General features: G+C 24.7%; 1 protein-coding gene across 1 annotated transcript; it reads right to left on the bottom strand.

Annotated features, from left to right (window-relative positions):
• Positions 1-2,573: 2,573 nt before the first annotated feature.
• On the bottom strand, positions 2,574-10,292 carry LOC145842697 (uncharacterized). Its single transcript, XM_082950173.1, has 3 exons — positions 10,031-10,292; positions 6,057-6,274; positions 2,574-2,995 (listed from the first exon to the last, which is right to left on the bottom strand). Exons 1-3 carry the CDS (start codon positions 10,250-10,252, stop codon positions 2,830-2,832), a joined length of 606 nt encoding a protein of 201 aa, XP_082806299.1. The 5' UTR covers positions 10,253-10,292; the 3' UTR covers positions 2,574-2,829.
• Positions 10,293-12,695: the final 2,403 nt, after the last annotated feature.

The following is a 12,695-nucleotide window of genomic DNA, read 5'->3' as shown; positions in this document are numbered from 1 at the left end:
AACCCATATTATTGATTAATTAACAATAATTTTGCTATAAAATATATAATTTTTAAACTTTTACCTATTCTTATGTAGTTTTTAAAACTTAATGCAATACTAAAAATCTATACTCAAATAGTGTGGCACCTTTAGTAGCTTAATAATGCTAGTAAAGTTCCAAATTTATATCAGCCTGTTAGGACTATTTGTTTGGAGTATTTTTTTCAAAACAAAATAACTACAAGTATTGGAAAATTACTAACAAGAACTTATAGGTAAAAATACTTCTGTCTTTTAAAAAGAGTATTTTTTAGTTTAATAGAAAATTATGTTTATTTTTAGCAAACTTAGTAAGCTTTCCTTGAGCAATTCCTAAAAGGTTTATTTTAAATTAATTTCTCAGTACATGTATAAACAGGTTTAAATTATTTAATTAAAATTGCTTTTTACACTTTAATAATAACAAATTATACAGTGTCTTTCTTTAATTACACTAACACATGTTTCTATGTGTTAACGGATTAACCCACTTCAATGGAGCAATAAAAATGAAGGAGGTATTTTGTTAGAAAACGATTAAATTTATATTTATATCAGTTTTTTCACTTTATATATTTTGTCTTTTAAGTACTCTTGGGTCAATTGAGTTTTGTTTTAAAAGGTACAAAATAGAATTTTTAACAAATCTTATATTCCTATGTAGCTGAATAAAAAAGAGAACTTGTTATCATACTTAAATAAATGAAAAAGTTCAATTATTTTTTAGAAAAAAATTAAGCTCTTAATTTCATACTTTTATTTAAAATTAGTAGCAACGTTTCGGCTATCTTTATCAAATCTAATATTTTTCGCCGTCAACCAACTAGTTCTAGACCAGGGTTTCCAAAGTTGCCCCCGGGGGCCATGACAGATATTCAGGGGGTCATGAGCAGTAAAGGAGCCACAGCGAGCCATGGGGTCATCATTTGAAACTAATACTAAATATTCTGTAGTTGCTGATAGGAAAGAGCAAAAAAAGATCTCAAACGTTTTCAATGATAGTCTTCTGAGTAATCTTGTTGAATGGGGCCACAGCTTTCTTTATTTCTCTAAAGGGGCCATTTAAAAAAAGTTTGGGAAACCCTGTTCTAGACTGTACCGCGTGACCTAATATCTACGACCAGTTCCGTCACTACTAGGACTCATGAGGTAGGCATGGTCGCGAGAAAGTGCTGTGTTGAGTCTAACAAAGCGGGATCATCCACATTAACACTGAAAGAAAAAGATAAAAAACCGTACACATTTCAGCGTCAAAGACATTATAATCTCAAATGTGAGATTACAGCTTATGCTGTATTGCACTTATTAATTCGGTCGTAGATTATCTCAGTAGTTGTTGTTGATGGTCGGTTAGTAGAGCGCGTTTGGTATTATACAACTTTTGCTCAGTTACTATTCAATATTAGAAGACAATTAATCTACTCTCTATAACTTAGTCAAAGTTATTTTTTATAATCATTTTTTTTGAACTCCTTTTTTAATGAAACTTTTTTTAGAAGTAGGGACATCAATAAAGTACGCATTCTAAAGGTACCTGTGCAAGAAAAAAAGTCAAAATATTTTACAAAAACAATCGAAAGTTGTTAAACGAACAAAAACTTGATCTTAATATGATAAATGCCAATAATACACACTTCCTCTTTTCAATTCTGCAAAGTCTATTTAGATCTTAGTTCTAATAAAAAAAATATAGATTACCAATTATTGCGATAAAAGGCTAAATTTCTCTAAAAAGTGTAAGGTACGCATTTAACGTAAGTCACACTTTTAATTGGGTAGAAAGTGAGTATGTTATCGATTTACCTAATATTTAAATAAAACTAGAACAGAAAAAATACCATTCAAATTATTTTTTCATAAGTTATTAAACTTAGTTTAACTAGGTATCGTAGCTTTATAAAGTATTCAGAACTATTAATTCATATAAAAATATATAATTATACAAGTTTAATATACTGAAAAAGTTGGAAATACATAACAAGGTAGAAGACTTAACGTTTCAAGTTAACATGTAAAACAAATGGATTGAGGTTGGCTTTTAATTGTGATGTGTTGGACCTCGTATGAATTGTAAAAACGTAAAATAAAAGTTGATTACCTATCATAACATAATAAATATCTATTAATTTATTACAGCAGTATCCTGACAATAAAGTTAATAGCATTCTTGTAAGTTTTTATACAAATATTATGATATTGTATGTTGTTTTGCACACCTATTTTTAAGCTAAAAAGTAAGTTAAGGACCCTTAGGTTGCCAATATCATAAACTCTTTTTCATAATTTTCGAACTTTTGTTACATCGTGTCTCAATAATATTATTCATCTACATTCTATGAACACATTTGATTAGTTTGGTTAGTAAAGCACGTTTGGTATTATACAACTTTTTGCTCAGTTACTGTTTAATATTAAAAGACAATTAATCTATTCTCTATAAATTAGTCAAAGTTATTTTTTGTTATAATAACTATTTTTGAACTCCTTTCTCTATGAAACCTATTTAAATAAAATTGAAGTTAATCAAAATATGTTTATTATTTTAGTAGACAAAAAACCGCTATGTATATATATAAATATAAAAGCTTAAACTATTTAAAATTTCCTAAACTTGTAAAAATCTAAAAACTAGCAAACGGTACTTAATTAAAAGAATAGTGGTCCATTAGTTTAGAATAACAACAAACTTAAAAAGTGCATGAATATAAAGTTAAAGAAACTCTTTTCCCTAATTTTGCAAAAATAAAACAGCACAATGTAAAATAAATTCTTTAAAAACTTTCCATGCTCTATTTTTTCCTACAACTTTCACTTCTTTTTTCTGTTTGCCTTTCTCGTAGCTTTTTGTTTCTTGGAAATATACTTTCTAGCTCTTTTGCCCACCTTCTTTGAATTACCACTAGACCTGTGCTTCCTGGTGCAATCCAACATTTGCTTCTGCCTGCTCAACTTTGCCACGTTCTTGGCAGTCTTCCTGCGTTTATTATCAAATATTATATTGTTAATTCTTTAAGTACAAAACAACAAACATCCCTTAGTATTTGTGATAGTAAAAAAAATATCTTTTAATTCTTGTATCAACAAAATATTAGTTACTAAAACCTTTTTGTTAAAATTCTATCTAATTTTGCAATATCTAATATAAAAGTGATACAAGAAAAAAGTACTCAAGACTATGTTTAAAAGTTTAACGAAAATATACTTTAGTTTTAACATAAAAAGTTTGAAATTAAGACTTAAAAAACTATAGTTTACAAACTAAGTTAATACTTTCAATCTTAAACTAATCTAAACTTTTTATACTGCAAGTATAACAGGTTCAATATAAGTAGTAAACTTTGTAATTTTTTGTCAAAAACTCAATAATTTTTAAGTTATATTAAGTTTTTACGATAATATTCAACAGATTTATTACCAAAGTTGTTAAAGAATCAAGAAAATTATTTAGATTGCAGACAACTACCCTGAAGAGCTGTAGATAAACAATGAAACTTTGTTGATAGCAAAATATTCGTTGAATAAAATTATTGAACTATTTTATTTTATATTTTTATTTCAATTAGTAGAACTATAATTTACTAAAACTTCAGTTTTTAAAACTACATTATAGAACAACAAATTCAGAACCAAAATTAATTTATTTACAGATAATTTGCATAAGTTTAAATACTAATTATTTAAGATGTAATAAAAATTTGTTTTAACACTAGTATTACTATAATTTTTTTTTCCGAGCTAGGTGAGAAAAATACAATGTCTACCTTAATTTGAAACAGTTTTTAAAAACTAAAAACTTTTTTGACAAAATTATTCAAAATGTCTGGTTAGTGTAGTTAACACCTATAACAATTTAGCCTAATAAAATTGTAAATATATAATCAATAAAATATGAAAGTATATATGTGATTATTTAATACTCAACAAAGCATATGAAACACAAAATTAATGCTACCGAATGTATAACAAACCTTAAAACAGTATAAAATATAATAAAATATTTTTTATTCAAGTTGTTAAACATAAAATAAAATGTTCAAGTTTAGTTTGTATGATCTTACACAGCTTTTTTTATCAGCAATTAATCAGTTTTCAAAATGGTACATAAGTAGGGATATTTAAACAAAAAATAGCTAATTTTTGTTACTCATATATTTTAACAAAAAAAATAAAAAATAATTCAATTGTACACACAACGAAAAAAGACTTTTTAAAAGTTATTAAAATCCAATAAAATTTTTAAATGTTTATTTCAGTAGTAAAAATTACAAATAAAACTTAGAACTTAAGCTTAATGAATAATTCTAAAACGTATATAAGTCATCCCTTTTGTAATATGTAAAACAATGTGCTTAAAAAGGATTAAAAAAAACACACCATTAATACTAGTCATAAACTCGTATGCTAAAACTTACGATTAATAAAAACAAATTATTATATGATTTTTTTACCTTTTTAATAATTCTTATAAATAAGAAAGTATGTAGTGACAATTTAACAGTTTTATCAAAAGTAAAAAAAAAACTTAAATAAAACAGTCTCACTGGTTTATACAAAGCTTCTCAATAAGCTGAACTTTATTTGTTCTTTTAATTTTTCCGATAATAATAAACAACTTTAGAAATTACAAAAATGAACAATTTAATATCGGTTAATTAAAATTTATTTAGCTTAAAATTACAGTACTCAATTCTAACATGTTCGATTTATTAATTAACTAATACCGTTGCAAAACATACCTTATTATGAGACAGCTGAAGAAAGAAATAACTAGTGAGTTTGTTGTTTTGTTAACTAAAATATCAGATTGCCATAAAACTATTACAATATGAGAAAAAAACTAAGTTAAAACTTTCTTATCCATCTCAAATATTAAAGAATATAAAATACTAAATAAACAAAAATAATAGTTTCAAGAAAATCAATATAATTAATATTTCATTATATTTTTTAATTAACTAATATAAATAGCTATTGAAGTAGTGATTTAACATCATTTAACGTTTTTTTTTTGTCTAAGTATATGCTTTAAATACTTAGAGAGTTAGTAAAATTTATTTTTAAAAATAGATAAATAATAGTTTTTAACAACGTTTACTATATGCATGGGTATTTAAATATTATTTAGCAAACTAATAACCTAATGTACATATTCTAAATTTTTATTTGTAAATGTGTGTCAAAAAAAACTAAGTTAAAGACAAAGTGTACTATTTACCTACTATAAAACTGAAAAAAAAATTTTTTTAAACAACCAGAATTTTAATTTTAACAAGAGGTGAAAACTTAAAAGTTATAAGTTAATAACAAGCTTATAAAAAATTTAAAGGATTAATTGAGACTTTAGTAGTGTGAATTACGTAGGATTGTCGCTGCGAATACTAATGAATGTGCTGCATTTTAAACAATTGAATATTTATAAACTTCATACACTAATTATTTTATTTATGTCACATATTTATTTACATCAAACAATCAATTGAATGCCATTTAGTTCAAAAACATTTAAGTTTAAATATCATATCTGGTTGAAAAGTTGATACATAATCAAGTAAAACTGTTTACCAGTAAAAAAGGGTTAAATGTAGCAGTTTAAAAAATACAAATATTCGTCTTAACCTTTAAGTTTTACACAAGTCATATATACATACTATTGATATTTAAGAATTCACAAGTTAAAATTTAAAAAAATCCGACATCTTTTAATTCGATTTTGGAACACTTTTATATAACAAACTTATAGTAGAATATAAGTAAAACAGTAATATCCCAAAAATTCCATTAATTATTTATTAATTTAAAACAAATAATGAAGTTATGAAGAACAAAAAACAAAACTTGTACATCTTTGACTTGATATCCCTCTACTGTATATTTTTTTTAATATTCTATATATGCTTAACAATAAACATATCAAAATAATTTAAATTTATCAATATCAATAAAGCATCATTTTTTTTTCGTTAACGTTTGAATCCCTAAAAATAAAAAACATAGTCTCAATAACTAGAAAAAAAAACTATGAAAAAAAAACTAACTTTATGTAAATTTTTTTATCCTGCTTATCCTCGTTCACTGGCTTACTGTCTTCACCGCCGCTCTCTTCGTCGGAACTCGGTCTGTTCTCACCCATGTAAGTGCTTCCCATCAACGTCGGGTCGTGCACTTCGCTCTCAACGATCGTCACGAGCTGGTCGCTCCCGCAGTCCATCGTTGTTTCATTCGCTTCCACACACTCTTCTTTACCGACAGTTCCCTGTATTTACATTATATATAGATATTTGTTATTTGTATAATTACATTGTATAATATATGAAAATTACTTCTCTTATACTTTGATTAAAAAGTGTTTTTGTTTAGATCTATAATAATAAACGATTAGTAATTAATGAACTCTACCGCAAGATCAACAACAACAGCATTCGAGACAACCTACGACCGGTTTCGTTTTAATTAGGACTCATCAGGCAGGCACACTCACGAGAAGGCGCTGTTGAGATCTAACCAAACGGGCTTAAGTACTAAAGCGACCGTTGATGGGTAAAGTTAAAAAAATTGACACAGCTAAATCATTCACAGCCCAACGTCTCAGACATTGTCAGCTTATTGTGAGATTATAGTCTGTGCTTTTTTGGTCAGTTTTAACCATTATCAACAGAGTTGTGAACTTCGCAGAAACTTCTCGGTCGTAGGTTGTCTCGGATGCTGTTGTTATTGATCTTGCGGTAGAGTTCATTAATTGTTATTGATGGCACGAAACATCTCAACTCTGTTGATGATGGCCGTAATAACTACTGGTTAAAAATAAAAGATTAGAAAATATACAAAAAAAATAATTATATAAAATGAAAAAATTTTCAATTTTTAACTACCATTGATTTTATAAATATTAAAATGAAGGTTACCTAATAACCAATTCCTTAGGAAAATAAAATTAATTATACTAAAGTTTTTTTATGTAAATTTTTGAATGGAAGTTTTTACAAATCAGCTTATATCTTTAAAAAGCAAAAGTATTGTAACCAAATTTTAAGATTTCTACAAATAGAAATAACAAAAATCAATATAAAATGGTTATAATTTTATTTAAAATAGTAAAGATTTAAATAGTAAATACAAAAAAAATACAAAAATGAGTTATTTTAAGTTCTTTTGTACTTAATTAAACAATTATTGATCTATCGTTCTAAATAACTAAATATTTTAAGATTTGTTTTGGTTAAAAAAAATTTCTGCAGAGATGTTTTAATTTTTAACATATTTAAATAATAGGTTATTTCAAAGGATAAATATTTTTTAACAACTGCTCAAGATTTAAGACAAAATCTTTAATTATAATAACTTTTAGCTTTGACATGTTAATGATAGTTGTTTTGTTGTAGAGCGAAAAAATTGATATTCATCAGAACTCTATTTTACTATTGGTAAAAAAGATACTTTTATGTAGAAAACTCTTTTATGGTTAACACAGAAGGTTTTAGATACAGTTATACGGAACGGGTCAGAAAAGCACGGCGTCACTTTAGCACAGAATGTCACTTTAGCACAGAATGTCACTTTAGCACAGAATAACACTTGAGCACGGAGTGACAATTTAGACGGTATGACACTTTAGCACAGAGTGTCACTTTAGCACGGAGTACATTTTAGCACAGAATTTATTTTGCAATTTTTTTTCTATGCTTAAAAAACATTTGAACAGTAACCTCTCGCTTATTTACGCACATTGTGTCCACAGAAAAAGTGCGTAAAGATATGAGAGATCGTAAAGATACGAGAGGTACCAAATATACTTACTATAATGACTGTTTTTTGGTTGTATTTAAAGCAGACTGGGGACTTTCCAACTTTTAACAATTTGTTTACTTTATTTATAAATATGAAAACAAGAGATAAAACTATACATATACTAAAAACAAAAGTTTTAAATTTATGTAAAATAATAATTTAATTTTTGCTTTATCTTTATTTATATGTGACTTATTTGATACTTGACATTTATATACTATTCTACTTAGCAAATTCAACTTATAATTAAGCATTTATTTACAATTAAGAAATGATGTGGTGTCTATATTAAAATTTGTTTCTATAGTCTTTTACAAAAATATGCATTTGGTGCTGTAATTTATTTCTTCTTTAAAAAAAAAATTATATAAAATATAAGAAAATGTTTAACAGAAATTGTTTATGTTACTAGAAACATTTTTTGATTTGACCTTTGCCCACATAAGAATAAACTTGTCTTGCATTGTATTAAAGATATATTAACTAAATGTTTATCAGTAAGTCAAGGAACATAAGATTACAAAGTCTAAAGATATAGAGAAGTGAGTTAGCATATAAAAGCATATTTTAAATTAAAAATATGCAATAATCCCATTATGTGCAACATTAAAAAAAAAAACTCTTTTTTGAACTTTTTAGAATTCTAAAATGCGTAACTAAACGAGAGTGCGTAACATCACGAGTGCGTAAAGATGCGAGAGGTTACTGTACTATTATGTTTGAAAATCTAAAAGCGAACTATGCAACATGTAAACCAAAAGTTATCAAGCTTTAGATCAGTTAGAAGTTTAAGCTTTAATCAAAACAAAAACAAAAATAAATTTATAAATTTTATTAACTTATTTTATTATATAATTTTAAATGAATATAATTTGATACTTATACTTTTAAGTTTTCGACATTAAACTATCTTTATAAAACTAGTATATATACAAGGTCTAGGATTCTTTATTTTTTTTTAAAGGCTTAAATTTATTTTAATAAGGTTAAACTTAAAGCGTAAATACTTAATAAAAAGTGAGATATATAAAAGTGAAAAACTTACTTATTTCATTTTTAAGAATCTAAATGTCTTATTATAAATGTACGCATCTCGCAACTTTTTTTATGCTTAATTACAAAAATAATTTATATACTACTACAAGGGTAAATAAACTTAATTCAACAATTTTTTCACCCGTTTAGATTTTTTATTAGTTTTATTGTTTTAAAACCTTAACAAACAGCTTAATTTAAAATACTCCTAGTTAAAACTTTATTTATAATTTTTTTAATACAAAACTTTCAATAGTGTTAGAACTAGTTTTTAAATTTATTTGTTTGTTAACTTAATAATTATAATATAACTAAACACTATTTAAATGAGCATTTTTAAAGATTTAAAATTATTCTGTGCAAAAATTTCACACTGTGCTAAAGTGTCACTGCGTGCTAAAGTGATGCTGTGCTTTTCTGACACCTACCCAGTTATACTATACAGCTAATGAATTTGATCCGCATAAATTGTTTATAAACTTAACGTAAATTGATGACACTTAAAGTAACTATGTGTAAATACGTTGCAAACAGATTACAAATGATTTGTTCAGTTATGATTAAACATATTGAACAATATAACAATAAGGAAAATGAGCAGTTTTTTGAAGTTTTACAACCACAGTAAATCAGCACTAGAATGTTATTTCAACTTTTTTTAAATAAATAAAACATAACCTTATTTAAAATTATTTTTAAACGTTTTGATTTTACAATTTTAAAACTTTACTTATTGATTTTAAATCATTTTCAACTCGAAATAAAAAGTATATTACACTTTATAGTATCGATATAAATATATTTTAATAAATTATATTTAGAAATAATAACATTGTACTTTCAAAGTATTTTCAAACATAAGCAGATAACTGAAAAAGCACTGAAAAATTAATATAAATTCTTCAACAAAACAAGCTACAAAAAATATGGTTTCAATAGTTTAATTAAATCGATAGTACAAATTCAGTGCTATTTAAGTTTATTTTTATCACGTGATTTTAAGGACAAAGGTTTCAAGTATTTTAGAAATTATAACAATATTTTTCTAATATGTCTATTTTTAAAAAATTAAGCAAATTCCGTTAATTAACAAAAAAAACATTAAAAACTTAATATACACTTCGAGTAATTAATAAGATAACTTTACAATATTATTTCTCTAAAATTTAACAAACAAAAAAAGTCTAACCCATGCAGAATCACCTAAGAGCTTTTTAGCTATCTCCTGTCTCTTTTTTTTGACTATCAATTTTTCCTCTTTTAGCTTAAGTGCTATTTGTTCCTTTGCTTTCTTTTTTCTGTTCTCTTTTCTTTTGTGAAAACCAGTAAGGTATTCCTCTCTATCCTTATTGTTAAACACTAAAGTCGTCATTTTACTTAAACCTTGAAGATTAAATATAAATATGAACATAATAAAATTAATTAAAACAACAAAATTAGTTAAAAATATAAAATAAAATTTAAATAGAAAGGGCAATGTAATTTGTAAACAGTAAAAAAATACCGTTTGTTCCATGTTATACTTAACTGTCAATATCAACCTATCTTCTGCAGTAAAGCTGTTAGCTTTAAGTATACTCAAGGTTACCACTCTTAAAAACTAAACTGGACTTAATTAATACTTTTTAAAAATCTTTAACCCAGTAAGCATTTGATAGGGTTGCCACTCCTTGGGTTAAAAAGCTAGCCTTAGTTAAGTTAGTAAAACTTGAAATAAAAACTAGTACGAGTCAAAAAGAGAATAATTAATACTAATCAGTTCAAATTAATTGAAAAATACTAAAAAAAAAGCATAAGGACTGACTAAATATTTATAAGAAAAAGTATAAATTGTAAGAAATAAAAATAATTTTTAAATCATAAATACCATTCATGATCAAAATCAATCCGAGAAATGATGATTTGAAACTCAAAAACCAAGCTTAGATTAGCAAAAAGATCAAACAAGTCTTAATTTCAATATTAAATACAAACATTTAAGTTATCATGATGTAAGAAGTTTTTAGTGTATTTATAAATTCTGAAATTTACTTCATTACTATGGCGTAATAATACTACTAAAGCTTACATTCATACTTAGTTCAAAACTAGAGTTAGGTTTACATATTTTTTATTTAGTTTAATTTTTTTTTTTGTTTTAAAAGTTTTTTAATGTTAGTTTTTATAATTTATAATTTCATTATATTTTACTCATAATTTTTTAAAGTTAGCTTTTATTATTTATAATTTCATTATCTTTTACTCATAATTACTTTTTGTTTTTACTATAACGCTTTTATAATTTATTATGCATTGCATAAAATACAGCAGTTTTACTATTTTATGAAGAAAACAATTTTTTGTACTTACCCGGAAAAATGCTTATCCGACATGTTTACAGAAAAATCTTGCCCAACATGTCTGGATAAGTGAATAAGCACTGTACCTATCTCCTCCTTCTTCATTTTTTAGTAATTGTTTTAAAACTTTCTCAGAGTAATTTTTTATAAATTTTGAACAAAATTAAAAAACTTTTTTTTTGTTCAACTTTTTTGTAATAAATAATAAACACAAATACTGTTTTTTTTTTCATGTTTTTTTATGTCAGTTTTTTAAATAGTATTTACTATGGCTAGAGGTCCAGCATTTTTACAACAACTTAATTGGCCTTTATTTGATATTATAAAATACTTTTTATAAAATATGAACCTTCATAAAGTTTTGAGATATACTTAGTTTGTTTTAGTTTTTCTTATACATATGCAAGAGACTTTCTTTATGATATATTTTCTTGGAGTTTAAGAAATCCTACAAAGATCTTTTAAAGGGTTTATTTTAAAGTCTTGTAAATTTCTTCAATGATTTTTGAATTTCATGTAGGTTTTTAAAAAACAAGTTTTTAGGTGCTCTATAAGTATAAAATTAGACTTAAGTTAAAAAAAAAAATTTTTAATAGTATATAACAATAAAAAGATACTGTAGAGCTTTTCTAAAAGTGGTTAATTAAAGATTTTTATTTTGATAAATTTTTCATGTGTTATCAAAATTCCATAACTTAACATGTAAAAATACTGAAAATTTCAGGTTTAAAAAAAAAAATTGCCTAAACTGTCAAAATCCAGGTTTTTCTAGGATTCTATGTTTTATAAAAACCCTAATTTTTCCTAGGCTTCACAGATTTAAAGGAAATTAACTTTAAATATTTAAAGAATCATATGTAAAAACAATCATTTTTCTTAATAAGTTTTTTATCAAATGTAGAAATTAGTAAATGAAAGTAAAAAATTATTAAAAACTTAAAATTTTTAATAAACAGAAAAAGATAAATACTATTTACTTATATTTTAATAACAAGTAAAAGAAACTTTTAGCTTAGTTATTAATTAAAAAAAAAATTAATTAGCATTTTCATCGCAATATAATAAACTAACTAAAATAAAGTAGACATTAAACAGACAGGCTTGCCACTAGCTTTTTCAAAAAAATTTCTAGGTTTTCCAAATTTCTTCCAGGATTTTAAAAGTACACATTTTTGGGTTTATTTTTAGTTTAAAGTTAAGCTTAAGGTAAAAAACTGTGTTAAATAATAGTATAAAAACATTAAAAAGATGCTGTTAAAAAGATAGCTTACCTGTTTTTTAATAAAAAAAATTGTAATGACAAAAATTTTTTATTTGTATGATAGATTTTTTGTGTCAAATTGAAATTTTACTACTGAACATGTGAAAATTGTTAAAATTCCAGGTTTTTCCATGTTTTTTCTTGCCTAAATTGTCAAATTTCAGGTTTTTCCAGGATTCCAGGTAAAGTGGCAACCCTGAACAGAATTAAAGTATAACATAGGACTAATTATTGGTTTAAAAATTTTATATTGT

The sequence above is a fragment of the Thalia democratica genome, chromosome 8 (genome assembly GCF_965202585.1).
Source record: "Thalia democratica chromosome 8, ktThaDemo2.hap1.1, whole genome shotgun sequence".
Lineage (NCBI taxonomy): Eukaryota > Metazoa > Chordata > Thaliacea > Salpida > Salpidae > Thalia > Thalia democratica.
Note: the sequence above shows the minus strand (reverse complement) of the source record. Positions and strands in the feature narration are given on the sequence as shown.

Excerpts from the sequence above, each read along its gene's own strand:
- LOC145842697 (XM_082950173.1), bottom strand. The coding sequence starts at position 10,252 with ATGTTCATATTTATATTTAATCTTCAAGGTTTAAGTAAAATGACGACT. Across the intron at positions 6,275-10,030 it reads TCTTAGGTGATTCTGCATGG|GGAACTGTCGGTAAAGAAGA; the intron begins GTTAGACTTTTT and ends ATGTAAATACAG. Across the intron at positions 2,996-6,056 it reads GATAAAAAAATTTACATAAA|GAAGACTGCCAAGAACGTGG; the intron begins GTTAGTTTTTTT and ends TAATAAACGCAG.